General features: G+C 43.4%; 1 protein-coding gene across 1 annotated transcript; it reads left to right on the top strand.

The window, feature by feature from the left end:
- Positions 1-437: 437 nt before the first annotated feature.
- LOC139638251 (shootin-1-like) lies at positions 438-17,525 on the top strand (the record flags this gene model as incomplete). The annotated part of the gene is made up of 10 exons (XM_071512319.1): positions 438-527; positions 3,894-4,040; positions 6,018-6,171; positions 9,642-9,825; positions 10,264-10,334; positions 11,105-11,208; positions 12,412-12,426; positions 13,094-13,153; positions 13,426-13,555; positions 17,159-17,525. Coding segments are annotated over exons 1-10 (1,322 nt in total), but the record flags the coding sequence as incomplete, so codon positions are not given.
- Between the last annotated feature and the right edge of the window lie 992 nt (positions 17,526-18,517).

Raw genomic sequence — 18,517 nt, 5'->3', positions numbered from 1 at the left:
TCTCTCTCTCTCTCTCCTTTTCTCTTTCTCCTTTTCTTTCTCTCTCCCTCTCTCTCTCTTGCTCTCTCTCTCCCCCTCTCTCTCTTTCTCCTTTTCTCTCTCTTTCTTTCTCCTTCTCTCTCTCCCTCTCCTCTTTTCTTTCTCTCTTTCTCTCTCTCTCCACCCTCTCTTTTTCTAATTTTCTCTGTCTCTCCTTTTTCTCTCTCTCTCTTCTTTCTCTCTCTCCCCCTCTCTCTCTCTTGCTCTCTCTCTCCCCCCCTCTCTGTCTCCCTCTCCCTCTCCCTCTCTCTCTCTCCCTCCCTCTCTCTTTCTCTCTCTCCCTCCCTCTCTCTCTCCCTCTCTCTCTCTCCTTTTCTCTCCCCCCCCCCCCCCCCCCCCTCTCTCTCTCTCTCCCTCCCTCTCTCTCTTTCCCCCCTCTCTCTCTCTCTCCAGTCTCTATGATGGCCACCCAGGAGTACGATGGGATGAAGGAGCAGCTGGACTTGGAGCAGAGCCTGAGAGTGAAGGCAGAGACTTATGCACACGAGGTAAAGAAGCATCACAGAAACACACTGTCTGCTGTCAATCAATGTGCAAACAAAGCTTTGCAGCATCAGAAATGTACAGGAGAGTCAGTGCAGAGACAGTGTGCATGTGTGTCTGAATACAAACCGACACCAAGGAGACAGACTGAGCAGGTGAATCCAGCTGAAAGCTACGATCCCTGTTTGACTTTACCTGTTAAATCCATTTCAGTCGTGAAAGTAAAGAAGTGTTTTTAAGCCTTTAAAGAGTTGAGGCAAGGATTGTGCAAGACATGGGGGAAGTCTCTCTGTATCAGGAATGTGATCCTCACAGAATCGGCCTGATCTCATGAAATTTAGTGCAAGTGTCCACGCAAAGCTCGGCATTTATCAATTAGGCTGCGATCAAATCTTGAAGTTTTCCAGTCAGCTGGACTTGGTGCAGCAGAGTAAATCTGGCTGAGTCGGAGAATTGTTATTAGACCCTATATTCTGACTGGCATCTAAGCATATGCAGCCACATATTCATCACTTAAAAATATGTAGCCTATGGCAAAATATTCTATTTTGTAAAGGCCTACATCGACTATGTGTCATATAGCCTATCCCTAACATAAATAGGTATTTTCAAATTGTTTGCAATTAACGGGGTGAACAGTTTTCTGGTGTAAGATTAATTTCTCTTTCATTTTGAGATAGCCTACTTGTTTGAGGTCTGACCATTTTTTCTTCACCTAAATGTAAAGAATTGCAATATAAGCTATTATATTACTATTATATATATAGGCTATACAGATCACGGATGTATAAATGAAATATTCAAACCTCAGCTGGAGTTCGGTTGTCGACGGCAACGCTGTTGACCGCAGCAGTGATTTCTTTCCATGCTGCATTTTTCAGACTTCCTTTGATGTCACTTTTCAGGCCAAATAGAACTAATTGGTTCAATTGGACTTCAGACGTTAGAGTTTCTATTTGGAGGTCGGAGGCGTTTCTCTTCTTGGACGTATTACGCCTCTCCATGTGGTAAACTCTGGGAGCGAGGCCTCTAAACCGAGAATATCTAGAGGCGTGATATTTAAATGAGGATTGTTTTCAGCCTCCACATTTATCAACACCCGATCATTCTTACGCTGTGATCGGCGAGATACGAACGTTTCATGAATCACATGTGAACCCTGTCGTGAGATGATTTCTGCACTCGGATCTGTGCTGGTTTCTACGTTAGATTGATAAATGAGGGCCAGTGTCCTTAGACCCTAGACCAGTGGTTCTCAACCTTTTTGGCTCGTGACCCCTTAAAACCACTTGATGCCTACTGGCGACCCCCGTTACAGGAGCGCATAGAGAAAGAACGATATAAAGGATGTTTTATCTCTTTTCAGCTTGTTTCAGTGAAAGCTGTTTAGTATTTCTGCTTAGTTTAGTATTGCTAAAAAAGCAAAAAAGTTGAGAAAAAAACTGAAAAAATAGACATGATAATAATATAGTATGTATGTAGTATGTATAGTAGAAATAGATTTTTTTCCCCCCTATCCCCTAAATCATCTCGCGACCCCTCAAAATTATGTCACGACCCCCTGGGGGGTCCCGACCCCCAGGTTGAGAACCATTGCCCTAGACGATTGGAAGGTGAAGGATCTATGTCCCCACCCCCCAACCCCCAATACGATTAGTCTCTGTACCCACGACTATAGGTACTTACTGTAAGACAGCCACCTGCATTCTGTTGGTAATTAATGTGTGTGTGTGTGTGTGTGTGTGTGTGTGTGTGTGTGTGTGTGTGTGTGTGTAACCTCCTGCCTGTTTATTGACCTGAAAAGTGAAAAAGCCCTGAAGGAAGAAGACAGAGTTCAGTTTGTTTATCAGCAGACAGACAGACAGGAGAGAGAGAGAGAGAGAGAGAGAGCCTGAGCTGATGTGCTGCATGTGGAACTGAAGGAGAGATGAGACTTAGTGGCTTTTCTCTTCATCCATCCATCTTTCTCCTCCCTCCTCCCTTCCTTACACCCTCCCATCCTTCCTTTCCTCTCCTCCTTCCCTCTACCTCCTTTCCTCTCTCCATCTTCCTGTCTTTTCCTCCTTCACTTCACTCCACTTCACACCTCCGTCCCTTCATCCTTCTCCTCTGTCTTTCTTTCCTTTCTTCCTCAAATCCTTCCTCCTTTCCTCCCTCCCTCTTCCTCTCTGCATCCTCCACCTCCCCTTTCTCTCCTCCTCCCTCCTCCCTTCCACTCCTCCATCCTCCTCTCCTCTACTCTCCTCCTGTCTCTCCTCCTCTCTCCTCCCTCCTCCTTTCCTTTCTTCGTCTCCTCTTTCCTCTCTTCCCTGTTCCTCTAACCTTCCTTTCTGCCTCTCTTCTTTCCTCCTTTCCTCCCTCTTCCTCTCCTCCTCTCTCCTCCTTTTCTTCCTTCTCCTCCCTTCTCCTCTGCTCTTCTCCTCTTCTCTCCTCCCTCCTCCTTTCCTTTCTTCTTCTCCTCTTTCCTCTCTTCCCCGTCCCTCTATCCTTCCTACCTCCCCTCCTCCAACCTCTCACTCTCCATTCATCTGCCCTCTTTCCTTCCTTTTCTTCCTCGCTTTCTTCCTCGTTTCCTCCCTCCCTCTTCCTCTTCTCATCGTCCACTCCCTCTTTCTCTCCTCCTCCTCCTCCTTCCACTCCTCCATCCTCCTCTCTCCTGCCTCCTTCTTTCCTTTCTTCCATTCCTCTTTCCTTTCTTCCCTGTCCTTGTATCCTTTCTCACTCTTCCTCCTCCTCCTCCTCCTCCTCTCCTCCTGCTTCTCCTCCTCTCTCCTCCCTCCTCCTTTCCTTTCTTCTTCTCCTCTTTCCTCTCTTCCCTGTTCCTCTAACCTTCCTTTCTTCCATGTCCTTGTATCCTTTCTACCCATCCCTCTTCCTCCTCTTCCTCCTCCTCCCTCCCCCTCTCCTGTCTCCTTTCTGCTGCCTCCTTCTTTCCTTTCTTCCATTCCTCTCTCCTTTCTTCCCTGTCCTTATATCCTTTCTACCCCTCACTCTTCCTCCTCCTCCTCTATCTCTTCCTCCCTCCTTTCCTCCTGCTTCTCCTCCTCCCTCCTCTCCTGCCTCCTCCTTTCCTTTCTTCCATTCCTCTTTCATTTCTTCCCTGTCCTTGTATCCTTTGTACTCCTCCCTCTTCCTTCTCTTTCTCCTCCTCGCACCCCCTCTCCTCCTTTCCTCTCTCCTCTGTCCTCCCTCCTCCTTTCCTTTCTTCCATTCCTCTTTCCTTTCTTCCCTGTCCTTGTATCCTTTGTACCCCTCCCTCTTCCTTCTCTTTCTCCTCCTCCTCTATCTCCTCCTCCCTCCCCCTCTCCTCCTCTCCTCTCTCCTCCCTCCTCCTTTCCTCTCCTCCCCCCTCCCCTCCTCCTCCCCTGCAGATGCTGGTGAAGCAGAAGGAGGCCAACAGGCAGAGCATGCTGCTGCTGCAGAGCTCTGAGCCGAGCGTTCAGCTGCTGAAGGCTCTGGAGGACGTGGCTTCAGTCACCAAGACTCTGGAGGAGGAGAGGCTGCAGCACCAGCAGCAGGTCCGGCAGGGGGAAACCCAACCAGTAACAAAACCAGTAACTAAACCACTAACAAAACCACTAACAAAACCACTAACAAAACTCAACCAGTAACAATACCAGTAACAAAACTCAACCAGTAACAAAACCAGTAACACAACCAAACCAGTAACAAAACCAGTAACAAAACTGAACCAGTAACAAAACCAGTAACAAAACTGAACCGGTATCAGAACTGACAGTCAGAAGTGGGATTCAAACTAGAGACCTTGGCACACGGGGCACGGGGTTTGAAAGCGTGATCATGATGCAGGTTTTTCACAACGCGATTTAACAATATTATAATAAACTTCATTTGTAGAAGAAACGCAGCAGTTTCTCTACTTCAGTATATCTAATCTTCTCCAGTTTAAGATGGTGCATGACTTCCCTGATCCAGTGCCTGTATGTGGGTGGAATAGAGTCTTTCCATTTAAACAGAATCAGTCTGCCTAAACGTCTAAACGCCGGCCCGCCTGACGCTGCTCACGCCCAGAACACCCAGAACATCTTCATCCTCTCGTCTCCAGAGGATGAAGACGTCTACAGTGTGTGTGAACATCTGGAGTCAAGATACCGCCTCAGTGTGTGTGTGCGTGTGTGTGTGTGTGTGTGTCTGTGTGTGTGTGTTGAGCGGAGCTGACAGGAGTCTCCGGCACTCCATCAGACTAACAGGAGAGAATAGTTTGGGCTTGACAGCTTCATGACGGATCTGTTTTCCTCTCAGATCAGCTCATGTTCAGCTTCATGAGGCGGATTCATGCAGATCCTTCACTCCCACATAATTATCAGCTTCTGTTTTTTACCAGAAACCACAAATATCTGGTTCCATATCAGCACATGGATCCTTTGTCTCCTTCTTTGTGACTATATAAAGAAATATCAGAGTGTGAACACTGATCTACATGTTTTTTTTTTACCTTTATCTGTCTAGGGAAGGTTTGAACATGCAGGATCTTTTTCAGCTCCAGTCTGCTTCACATTGTTCATAGACACTGCTGCCAATCAGTCACTGGATTTAGTGACTTTTCAGAACCTGTGGCAACTTTATTTCTCCAGTCTTGAGAAAAGAAGATCCCGCACACTGCTCTTGTATTTTTTATATATTTTTCTATTTAAATACTCTTGACGAAGGTCCAGAGGGACCGAAACGTTAGTATGATCAATAAATTGTGATGCTGAGCCAGAGCAGTGTGCGGGATCTTCTTTTCTCAAGACTGAAGTGATACTTTCCAACATACCTGCATCGGAGATAGTTGGATGTGCAAATATCTCCATGGAAAAAATCAGCTTTATTTCTCAAAAGTGACTAGTGACAAATTTAGTGAATTTTCAGACCAGGAGGATCAATGTCAGTGTGTTGAATCCCAAGTCATTTGACTGGACTGATGCTGCTTTGCGGTACTTGCTTGTCTAATGCCGAGAGATCTGATGATCTCAGCGTAGCTCCTCCCTCTGCTGAGAGCGGGGACTGAAGCATATATTGATATGCAAATTAATGTATGATGTCATCTGGCAACTTCTAGTGAGTTTTTGAGCAGCCAATAGCTGCTTTCCTTTGGAAAAGAGTTGGTAACACTGCTCACAGATATTTCCACAAGTTAAGCTAACAGTTAACATTCTGCAAGTAAAACAGCTTTGGTTAAGGTTAGGATGAAGTTTATTGATTTCTGAAAATGTAATAACTTTATATTTAACCAACTCCAACAAAATCACATTTTAAAGACTAACTAAACCCCAGATTTGGGGTTTAGTTAGTCTTTAACAATGCCTACAGGAATTATGATTAATCATGTATGTACATAAATAGAGGAAAATCTGAAACACTGACCTTTTAATTGTGCTGCTATGGCTTGATATCATACGTCCATGTGTATCTGTGTGTATCTGTGTGTGTGTGTGTGTGTATCTGTGTGTGTGTGTGTGTGTGTGTGTGTGCGTGTGTGTGTGTGTGTGTAGGTGCAGGGCCTGGAGGCGGAGCTGCAGCAGAGTGCTGTCAGGAAGGAGCTGGAGGCGCTGCAGAGGCAGCTGCAGCTGCTGGAGGAGGAGAAGAAGGAGGTGGAGGGACGACTGGAGCAGGCAGAGAAGAAGAACGGCGAGCTGGAGAACAGAGGTGGGGGGGGGCGCACACACACACCCACACACACACACACACACACACACACACACCTACACCTATACACACATGCATTTATCAGTCATGCAGTGAAATACACACACTCCCTCTTGCTTTCTCAATCGCACACACATTCATAGAAGAAGAGAGAGATGGAAAACAGAGATAGTGGACACACACACACACACACTCATACACACACACTCATACACACACACATATTTGGATACGTTAATTTATATCCACAGAAATTTTCAATGATCCAAATCCTTTTACTAAAGAAATTGATGACACCCCGCTTCGTGTGCATTTTTGGAAAACAATGGTAATAAAAAGCAGCGACTCTTCTATTCTTTGCAACAAACAAAATGAGCTGAGAAAGACTTCAAAGGAAAAATTCCCGCTCACATCAGCACATCCCAGGAGTTATTTAGTGATCAACCTGCCTCGTCTACTTCTACTGCAGTTAGTGATTTCCTACGTTTCCCAGCATGCCTTTCAACAATCCCCAGAGAAGAGATTCTCAGTTATCCAGTCAATAAAAACAGAGTCATCCCCCTTATTCAAACCCCAGCCTGTCTCTCTGCTGCAGTGCATTCTGGTCTCTCTCCTGCACCTGTGGGTGGAGAAATTGGTCTCTCTTCTTCTTCTCCGATGGGTTTCTCCCTGTATGATTGTTGAACGTCTCTCGGTGCAAAATGGCGGCTCTAGAAAGAAGCCCCTCGCTCTTTGATTCTGAGGGACTGACACCAAAACCTGACGTTTACCGCTGAGGTTTTAGATCCTGAAACATTTTGAAATACACCACCAAACTCCTCTCTCTGCTCTTTATTGACAAAAAAATGAATATTGTGAGGAATATCTTGAAGAAGCCACTTGTCCTGACAGATGTAAACATGATAAACAGGATTACCACACTGATGTTGTCACCTTCAGTCGACACATGAATGGACACGCACAATTTATTCACGCACTAATACATTCACACACAAATGTGGCACACGGTGTTTGACCCAGTTTGAGAGGCTCTGATTGAGCTGCACCCAAATCAGCCTTTTCCCCTCTCTGACACCAGTCTGCTGCTCGGTGTGCGGTTCGTCTCCTGACTGTCCTGATCTCAGTTCAGGTTTACGCAATCATGTTTGCCATTTGTCTCATTCCAAAATACAATACTAAAAACTCTAAAGAAGCTCCAAAAAAACCACCCAAGATGCAACCAGATGCTTTCCAGCTTCTCCAGTCTGCTTCAGGTGAAAGTAACGACATCTGTGTTTGTTTCATTCTAAAGTACAAGACAGAAATTCATGCTCAATTTATGCATGTTAGAGCTGCAACGATTAATCGATTAGTTGTCAACTATTAAATTAATTGCCAACTATTTTGATAATCGATTAATCGGTTTGAGTAATTTTTTAAGAAAAATAAGTCAAAATTCTCTGATTCCAGCTTCTTAAATGTGAATATTTTCTGGTTTCTTTGCTCCTCTATGACAGTAAACTGAATATCTTTGGGTTGTGGACAAAACAAGACATTTGAGGACGTCATCTTGGGCTTTGGGAAACACTGATCCACATTTTTCACCATTTTCTGACATTTTATAGACCAAACAACTAATCGATTAATCGAGAAAATAATCATCAGATTAATCGACACTGAAAATAATCGTTAGTTGCAGCCCTAATGCATCAAGTCGCCAGCATCACCAAAATCAGGCTTTTAATTCACCTGGACACACCTCCTAACTTCCCTAATCTGAATTCAGGTTTACACACTGACACTGTATGCATTCGACTCATTCAACACACAGAAAAATTGAAAGAAACTTTTAAAAAAAACACCCGTGAAGTGTGATGAATAGGATTACCAGTCTGTCATCTCTCCTCTAACATTCGTTCTTGTTGTGTGTGTTTCTCTGTCGACACCGACAGACCGTTGACCCATCTGCTGCAGGAAATCTGGCAAACAGGCCGAGGTTCTCCCTGCGTGCAGCATGGCATCTGTCCACTGCTTTTAAATGGGTCACTTCAAATCAACACTTTTTTTTTCTGGGCTCAACCACTGAGCGACTTCCGTGACTGATTTCAACTTTTTCAAGAGGAAAATAAAGAAACAAAGAGCCACATGACACGCAGCAACAGTCCCAGGCTGGACTCGATAAAAAGAATAATTAAACAACAAAATCATATCAAAATACTCACTGGAATGATTACACAAAGTACCAAAGTGAAAGTAAAGTTATCTAAATCTGTAGTAAATTAAAAAGGCATTTACACAGCTTATATTCAGAGCCATATACTGTAGAAGTATTACAGTATTCGGTTTCACCCATTATATCCAGAGATAGTGTAGAGGTAAGACCCTCGCCTTTGGACTCAAATGTGGGCAAAAAAACAAAACAAAAAAAAACTACCGACAGGGCATGACAGGACCTGATACCTCTGTTTCAAATTAAAATTTGAAACAATTATAAAAAAAAATTATATCCAAAACAAAAAAGGTTCCAACTGGAAAAAAACACATCTGACCATGAGGAAAAGGAAAACGATATAGTTAAAACAGTACAAGTAGTGATAGTAGTAGTAGTAGTAATAGTAGCAGTAATAATAGTAATAGTACTAGTAATAGAAATGGGGACTGAAGCAGATGTATAATAGTAGTTATAGCAGTAGTAGTAGTAGTAGTTGTTGTAGTAGTGGTAGTAATAGTAATAGTGGTAATAGTAGTAATAGTAGTAATAGTACTAGTAGTGGGGACTGAAGCAGATGTATAATAGTAGTTATACCAGTAGTAGTAGTAGTAGTAGTAGTAGTAGTAATAGTAATAGTGGTAATAGTAGTAATAGTACTAGTAGTGGGGACTGAAGCAGATGTATAATAGTAGTTATAGCAGTAGTAGTAATAGTAGTAGTAGTAGTAGTAGTATCAGTAGTAGTAGTAGTAATAGTGGTAATAGCAGTAATAGTAGTAATAGTATTAGTAATAGTAGTGGGGACTGAAGCAGATGTATAATAGTAGTTATAGTAGTAGTAATATTAGTAATAGTACTAGCAGAATCCCTCTCTATCCTTAAGAAAAGGCTAAAGACCCAGCTCTTTAGCGAATACCTCCTTTCATAAAAAAAAAAAGAAAAAAAAAAAAAAGTTGATGCACTCTATGCATTACCTCATAGCACTACCTTGTAGCACTCCCTCGTAGCACCTATGTCCTGTTGGACCAGAACTTAGCTTGTTGCACTGTCTCGTAGCACCTTTGTCCTGTTGGACCAGAACTTAGCTCTATAGCACTTACTCTCGTTGTTCTTTCCTATCTAGAAACTTGCTTGTGTTGTATGCAAATCTCATGTGTAAGTCGCTTTGGATAAAAGCGTCTGCCAAATGTGAAATTGTAATTGTAATTGTAGTAGTAATAATAGTAGTACTTGTAGTAACAGTGTCAGTAGTATTAACTGTCTTCTCTCTCTCTCTACAGTCCAGGAGCTGCAGGAAGCCCAGAGGAGCGTCGCCGCCGCTGCCATGACGACCGTCGCCGAAGCCCCGCCCCCTGCCCCAGGGGTGGCCCCGCCCCCTGCCCCTCCCCCCCAGCCCCCTCCTCCCCCTCCTCCTCCTCCTCCCCCTCCCCCGCCCCCTCCCCCGTCACGCTGCAACCCCCTCAGGTGAGGAGAAGGAATAAGGCTGGGTTAGTTTTAATGTAGATGACTGTAAGATCATATAAGGTGAGATATTATAAATAAGAATAGAGCAAATGGGAGGCATTTAAACTTAACACAACCAACAATTATAATACTGTGTGGTAAGTAGAAATATATAAATGCATAGTATGAAATATATGAATTACAGAATGTATGAGTGTCTGCAAAATAATCTAATAATAATATATATGAAAATTATCCAAAATATGAAATATTCTCTCTCAACACACTGTTTGACTTCCATCCTTTGTCTCTCTCTCTCTCTCTCTCTGTCTCTCTCTCTCTCTCTCTCTATCTCTCCCTCTCTCTCCCTGTTTCTCTCTCTCCCTCTCTCCTCCCCTCTCTCTCTCTCTGTCTCTCTCTCTCTCTCTCTCTCTCTCTCTCTCTCTCTTCATTAATTAGCTCTCTGATTGCCATCATGAGGAAATCTTCCAAAGGATCCAAAGGTTCTCCGAAGGCAGAACAGGCTCCTGGTGGGTTCCACACTGCGGTCGCTCTGTTTATTATATCTCATCACAGTCATATCTTTTTACATTTATATTACATTTATATCTTATTATATTTACATTGTTCATTTTAGATTTTAGACATTTAGCTGACTTTCTTACTTAGCGCTCTCTCCTCTCTTTTTCCTTCTCTTTCTCTCTCTTTTCCTCCTTGTCTGTCTCTCTCTCTTTCTCTATCTGTCTGTCTCTCTCTCTTCTCTATCTGTCTCTATCTCTCTCTCTTTCTCTATCTGTCTCTGTCTCTCTCTCTTTCTCTATCTGTCTCTCTCTCTCTCTCTCTCTCTCTCTGTCTGTTCCTCTATGTCTATCTGTCTCTTTCTCTCCTGGTGTCTCATTTTCATTTTCTCCCAACCTCTCTCTCTCTCTCTCTCTCCCCCCTCCCTCTCCTTTTCTCTCTATCTCCTTTTCTTTCTCTCTCTCCCTCTCTCTCTTGCTCTCTCTCCCCCCTCTCCCTTTCTCTCTCTCTCTTTCCTCCTTTTGTCTCTCTCTCCCTCTCTCTCTGTCTCTCTTTCTCCTCTCTCTCTGTCTCCCTCCCCCCTCTCTCTCCCCCCTCTCTCTCTTTGTCTCTCTCTATTTTTCTCTCTCTCTCTTTCTCCTTTTCTCTCTCTCCCTCCCCCTCTCTCTCTCCCTCCCTCTCTCTCTCTCTCTCTCCCTCCCCCCCTCTCTCTCCCCCCTCTCTCTCTCTGTCCCTCTCTCTCTCTCTCTCCCTCTCTCTCTCTCTCTCTCTCTCTCCCTAGCTGCTGAAGGTGTGGACGATGTGAAGGTGAAGGCGGTGAATGAGATGATGGAGAGGATCAAACATGGCGTCGTCCTGCGGCCCGTCAAGGGTCCGGAGAAGAAGGTGAGGAGGGGAGGAGGAGAAGGGGAGTCAGGAGAAAAAGAGAAAACTGTTGTGTTTTTCTTCTTGGTGGATAACTGGCCAATCGTAGACGAGGTGACGTCACCTCCAGATGTTTCCAGCAGCTCCAGTGGAGTTTGATATGAGAAAATGTTTCAGGATGTAAAACCTCAGCGGTAAACGTCAGGTTTTGGTGTCAGTCCCTCAGAATCAAAGAGCGAGGGCTTCTTTCTAGAGCCGCCATTTTGCACCGAGAGACGTTCAACAATCATACAGGGAGAGATCCATCGTAGAAGAGGAGAGAGACCAGTTTCTCCACCACAGGAGCAGGAGAGAGACCAGAATGCAATGCAGCAGAGAGACAGGTTTAGGGTTTGAGGGAGGAGAGACTCTGACTGAATGTTCAGTGATCAAGATCTATTCTAAGATCTGTTTTTACTTCAAAACCAAAACATATTGAAGCAAGTAGAAAGTGATTTCTGCTTTATGGATGTTGAAATAAAATGTTTTGCTGTTTGATTTCTCCTCCATTTTCACTTTACTCTCTCCTCCTCCTGCTCCTCCTCCTCCTCTTCTTCCTCCTCCTATCCCTCCCTCTCCTCCTCCGCTCCCTCCCTCCCTCCTCTCCCTCTTCCTCCTCTCCCTCTTCCTCCTCCAATCCCTCCCTCTCCTCCTCCACTCTCTCCCTCCCTCCCTCCTCTCCCTCTTCCTCCTCATCCTGTCCCTCCTCCTCCTCCTCCTCCTCCTCCTCCTCCTCCTCCTCATCCCCTCCCTCCTCTCCCTCTTCCTCCTCCTCCTCCTCTCCCTCCTCCTCATCCTCCTCCTGTCCTCCTCCTCCTCCTCATCCTGTCCCTCCTCCTCCTCCTCCTCCTGCCCCTCCTCCTCCTCTCCTCCTCCGCTCCCTCCTCCTGCTCCTCCTCATCTCCCTCCTCCTTCTCTTCCTCCTCCTCCTCCTCATCCTGTCCCTCCTCTCCCTCCTCCTCCTTCTGTCCTCCTCTCCCTCCTCCTCATCCTGTCCTCCTCTCCCTCCTCCTCATCCTGTCCTCCTCCTCCTCCTCCTCCTCCTCCTCAGGACAGCTGTTAATATTGATGAGGCATTGTGCTCCATATTTACTGCAGACTGAATGACTGAATGCACTCTGGCTGATTGCTCTCTCCTCTTTCCTTTCCATGATCATCCCTCGCTCCGCTCCTCCGTCACCACAGAGAATAGCGGTGAAAGTGAGTATATTGACGTTTCCATCAATCTTGTGATGTGATGTCATCGTCTCCCTCTGGGGAAAAGACATTTCACTCCCTCTAACCCCCGTAACCCTCCGCAGACACGCTCCAGTCCCATCAGTCAGGTCCTTCAATCAGCTAGACCCACATTTCTATTTTAATGGTGTTTTTGTTGAATTAGATTCTGTTAGCATAATAGTAACTGCTGCTGCTGTATACTATCTGTGTGCTATCTGAGTAGTATACAGTAGTTTTGTAGTTACTACTACTAAAACGTGTTTTATTATTTAAAATGTACTTGATTTTTTGGGTCATTGATCTGGTTGATGCACATTGGTCATGGTTTTTAATGCTGCAGTCACTTTATTAAAGGTTTTTAAATTACTTTTGTACCAGCAGACACAGTGCGATTGCAGATCTATGTTTTTAAATGTTTGGATATGATATTGATGTTTAACCAGCAAGAAATCCCCATTAGAGCCTCCTGTTAATTACTGATTTTAACATTTTACCATTTTGAAAATACAAATTGTAGATTAGTTAGTTGTAGTCAGTAGATTTCCAACTCTCCCATCTCTGGAACACAGCATTAGTGCTTTGCTGTAACTACACAGGAACACATGAGGGGTAAAACTCATCTTAGAACAAACTCTGTGTTTCCCAGCAGCCTCCAGTGATGGAGGAGAAACCACAGGAGAGCGCCATGGAGGAGCTGAAAGGCATCCTGGTAAATAATTCAACTTCACTGCTATATTTTTTTGTATGTTATTATAGCAATTTGTTGAGTAATGTGTCTCAAGTGTGTTGCTGCTGTGACAGTTGAACTCTCTCTGACTCTGAAGTTATCACTGATCATTTCAAAGAATATGAAAAAAAAAAAAAACTAAATGAAAATAATGTCTACAACTCTCATTTCTGGGATCAAGATAGGAATTAATTTCAGTGCTTCATAAATCATAGAAAGGAGAGATGAACTGAACTAAATGTGTTTGTGTCCAGGAGACGGTGAAGCGAAGCCCGAGCCGAGGCTCCCAGGAGCCCGGCCCCTCGCCGCCCGGCAAGAAGGACAGCGAGCTGGAGGTCATCCTGCGCCGCCGCCGCAACAAGGCGGGAGAACCGGGATCTGCAGGTAAACCAGCTGCAGCATGAGGTTCATCTGCAGGTCAGCTGTGAGATTCAAGTTAACCACACTGCAGAGCGAGCCTTCAACTGTACAGTACAGTTTAAAAACAAGGGGTTCCTTAGGGTTCCTCTAAGATCCAATGGGAGACAGTAAGCACCTTAGGGTTCCCCTCTGGTGAAGAAGATGTTCATGAACTGTTTTTGAAGGTGTTCCTCAGGGAACCTTCTGGGGTTCCCTACGGTTGCGATCTGAACCCCCTAAAGATTCCCCAAAGCCTTTATATTTTATGTCTGTCAACCAAGTTAGAAGGAGGTTATGTTTTCACCCATCTGTCTGTCTGTCTGTTAGCAAGATATCTTAGAAAGTTACACATTTTCTGGCTGTAATCTGGCGGACAGATCGCTCTCGGCCCAAAGATCATTTGATTAGATTTTGTTGGTGATCTGGATCTGGTGTTTTCATCCATCAGTCGGTTATGTTTTTTTAGCCATGACTATTGGAAGGGTCAGCTAGGGTTAGGATTAGAAAGTCCCGACATCCAGGACTTCCATGTCGGCTGCTAAACAGCGTTGCTTTCACATGATATTTTGTTGGAAAATCAAACCAAAAAGACAAACAATAAACAAACATGAACTGTTATGGAGGCTGCAGCTTTGAAGGTGGAGGATTGTTCAGTGTTGGTGGAGGTTTGAGCTCTACTATCATACAACTGCACTGAGTGTTTCAGAATGCGTGTCCATGCATGATTCAAAATATCCTAATTTAAGTAATTTAATTAAATGAAAAACAGGGTTACAGAAGAATAAAACAGGCAAACACAACTATAATAAAACATGTAAAAACAAAACAAAAAGCTTGGTCAAAGCCGGGTCAATCGAGCTATGGTCCCGAGGGTTCAGATGAGGCTGAGCTGTTAATTATCATGGTGTCGTGTCAATCAATGTGCAGAGCATGTGGCGGGACACTGCAGAGGTCGGGGGTTTGATTCCCGCTGTGACGGCACGCACTAAAATCTCAAGCTGTGAGGCAGATTGGAAAAAACCAAAAGCCTTGTTTGACCTCGTCCTGTTTCTGTCCAGTAGAGGGCGCACTGCACCATGCAATAACACTCTGAATCAGATTACTACTGACATGGATTTATCTGCTTTTCCAGGATTGATTGACCTTGTCTGGCAGAGTGTAGCATAGCTGCATGGTCTCAAATGTGCAAAATATTTAAATTCAATACATAATTGACCCTCGTCTGAAGGGAACTTGGTTGAATTTCTTTCCTTCCATTTCTTTTCCTTTCAAATAGCAAACAAGAAAGCAAAAGAGGTGTTGAACATATAGTACTGTGCAAAAGTCTTAAGTGAAGATGCTTTCAAAAATAACTTTCTAAATATCAAAAAATGTACTATAAAGAGCAGTCTACTGACACACAAATGCAGAAAACAAATAAATAAACATCCAAGACAAAATTTATATAAAATATCTAGGGTGCCTAAGACATTTGCACAGTACTGTACTTTAAAATTTATCACCAAATATACTTTGAAGAGGAATAAATACACATGGCAGGCATTCAGAAAAAAAACTATTATACTCTATACCAGTGGTTCTCAACGTGGGGTCCGGGGACCACCAGGGGTCCTTGAGCGGATTCCAGGGGGTCCCCAGCAAATTGATGAATTGTTAAACTTCAGCAATATTTAATTTACAAGAAGTTAGGGGATATAGAAGAATGACTATGATCATAGTTTCTCCGTTATCTCTGTACCTACAATACAGACAGTCAAAATCATATCTAACAATAGAAATATTCTCAGATTTGGGTCCAAGAGACTAAATCTCATCAAATGGGGGTATGTGGCTCTAATGTGGACTAATAAATTAGGGGTCCTTGATATGAAAAAGGTTGAGAATCACTGCTCTATACACTGCTATAGCTAATGGGAAGCTCCAGCAGTCTGAGTGTTAATGAGACACAGAAAATCACCATTGATCAGAGTAAACAGAGTTCACAGTGAACAGAAACAGTGAACTGACTGACCTGAAACAGAGAGAACATGCCAGTCTGTTACATAAGAGCTCAATGCTTCCCTGTCTGTCCGGTGTAACGGCCTCACTACAAAACACAATGCATCCATTTATGAGCGAGTGTGTTTCCCTGTTCACTGGTGGCTCAGTGTTTACATCCTCACACACTCTGCCAGGAGACATTTTCACGTTGAATAGATGTTGATCTGACGTCCGTAACCTTCAGCTGCTGCCTGCATCAACCTAAATATCTTTCTGAGTTCAGCTCAAAACTGTTTCCAGAGCTGTTTTAATATTAGTTTAGTTTAGTTTAGTTTAGTTTAGTTTAGCCATGCAAGAAAGTAAAATATAAAATGTCAATAGAATTAAAAAGATTGTCCAGTATGCACAGGTGGTTGACTTGTGAGTTGTTTTATTTTTTTTTTGTAATTAAATGTTTTTTATTTTTAGATTTTTAAATTTCCCTTCTAGGGGGTGAATGACATACTGTACATAGGAGCATACAAAATAGTACAGATTACATTACATTTCACCCCCTACCCCCCTCCCACCTACTGTCCCTCCCTCCAAGGGGGCACAAAACAGAGTGATCAGGTCCTAGTAGTTAACTTACAAATAATTTACTTACAAATAAAAATGAAATTGACCTACAAATGAAAATGAAAACATTAGTAAAAGAGTACAAAAATAGGTTAAATGAATATATATATGAATAGCAAAAGTATATGAATAGCAAAAGTTTTTCCCATGCCATAAAAACATATCAACTCCAACTCAGCTTTATTTATATAGCACCTTTCATACAAGCATGCAGCCCAAAGTGCTTCACATAGCAAAATTACAACAATAAAGCAATAAAATGTAAAAATATAAAATAAAATAAAAATACAATAAAATAAACACCAGGGATAAAAGTAAAAACCAATGATTAGAACTTAAAAACTAAGGCTATAACATTACTCCAAATTAAAAGCCAGATTAAAAAGATAGGTCTTTAATTTCCTTTTAATAATACAGAGAGCGCTTCCCATTCTAATATCCAGAGGCAGTGAGTTTCACAGTTTAGGGGCATAAAAACAGAACCGGTACTTTTATGGGACTCATAAGGAACATTTAAAAGAAAAGCGGTGGAGGACCTTAGTGATCTGGCTGGAACATAAAATGAAAGAACATCTCTGATGTTCATTTCATCTCTGAACATCTCTGATGAACATTTGTGCTGGTTTGGGTTGATACTGAGCTCGGCCTCTGTCAAATGCTTGCTGGGTCACTGTGGTGTAAACAAAGGTAGCTAACAGCATCCATAACAGCTGATAGTGAGTTTTGGTTTCATGGCCAGCAGTCGCTGTGTGAAATAAGGATCAGAAGGACAGTCTGTGTGTGTTCTGCTGACTCAGCTGCTTACAGCACACACCATGTAAACATGTCTGGGTTTGAATCCGGCCTGGGACCTTTGTTACACGTCTTCCCCCTGTCTCTCTTTTCCTGTTTCTCCCCACTGTGAACTATCAAATAAAGACAAAAATGCCCAAAAATACAGTTGAAAAAAGGAAGATAATCTAATTTTGGAATGAACTTCTTTCTCTCCAGATGAGAAGGAGGGCCAGATGAGCCACGTCTCCTCGTCCGACAGCCTGAACGGGAGGCGCACCAGCTCCGAGTCCGGCAAGGATCCAGAGGGGTCCGGGGGGCTGGGGGTGCCCTCCGACCCGGCCGGACCCAGGGTCAGCCCGGAGAGAGGGGCGGTGCCGGGGCCGGGGCTGGGGCTGGGGCTGGGGCTGGGGGCAGGACCAGGGCCGGGGCCAGGGGCGGGGCCGGGGCCCGTGGTGGCCAGGAGGAAGAGCTCCGACACGGGGAAGGAGCCCAGAGTGTCGTCCTGGCAGGAGAGACGGTCCCGCTCCTCTCTGTCTGAGAAAGAAGCTGCTGAGTCGCCGGTCACCAACGGCTGCATCATCAGGTAGAAAATCACCGCGTCACCAACAGGACCGAGAAAATAGAAACAAAATCCACCGGACTTAAGACCCAGTTAAGTCCCAGTTAAGACATTTTCGCCTTCATTAGATAGTACAAAGTAGAGAGAGACAGGAGAGACAGGAGAGAAAGGTCCTGGGCCCACATGCATGTAAAAACTGTCACAATTAACATTAAAGGGATTAATGGAAAATGTAAAAAAACTCAAATCATACGGGAACATAATAATTTAAATAGAATGAAATTTCCACCTCTACGCTTCTGTCAAAGGATATATACGGTAAAATAATTTTGCAAGATGTCCAAGAAAATAGAAACAAAAATCTGGACATAAAATGAAGAGTTGATTTTTGTTTCTATTTTCTTGGACATCTTACTACCTGGATGACTAAAATTAATCTACTAAGAAATCACTAACATGACTGAATCAGACTGTAACGCTGTTCACTAACCATGCGCAATGAGTGGACAATAAATCAACCCTGTTAATGCCTCACAGTCATGCATAATGTAAATTATATGTAAATCTCATTATTTTGCTCATATAATATTTATAAGTGAGGCTGTGCAAATCGAGATTTGGCTCAATTCACTAACACACTCCCCCTAATTATTGTACCGTGTATAAGATCCTTTGACAGGAGGTGTAAAGGTAAAATATATCATATTATATCATATTAAATCATTATTCTTCTTTGCTCATTATTTACATTTTTCATCCCTTTAATGTTAATTAATTGTGACAGTTTTTACATGCATGTGGGCCCAGGACCTTTCTCTCCTCTCTGTCTGTCTCTACTTTCTAATGAGGGCAAAAATGCCCCCCACCTAAAAAAATAAAAATAAAAATGGGGCCCTCTTCTTAATTGGGAGTACCTTGGGGAAAGAAAAGCTCTCAAAACTCACCTTTAATATATAATTTTCTCCCTTGTTCTTCATTTCCTTTATTTATTTACTTCTAGCCTTTTTTTTAGTTTA

Source organism: Centroberyx affinis, unplaced genomic scaffold (genome assembly GCF_046629955.1).
Source record: "Centroberyx affinis isolate AG114_WGS23_722 - 3 ecotype Tasmania unplaced genomic scaffold, CSIRO-AGI_Caff_v1 ptg006237l_1, whole genome shotgun sequence".
Taxonomy (NCBI): Eukaryota; Metazoa; Chordata; class Actinopteri; order Beryciformes; family Berycidae; genus Centroberyx; species Centroberyx affinis.
Note: the sequence above shows the minus strand (reverse complement) of the source record. Positions and strands in the feature narration are given on the sequence as shown.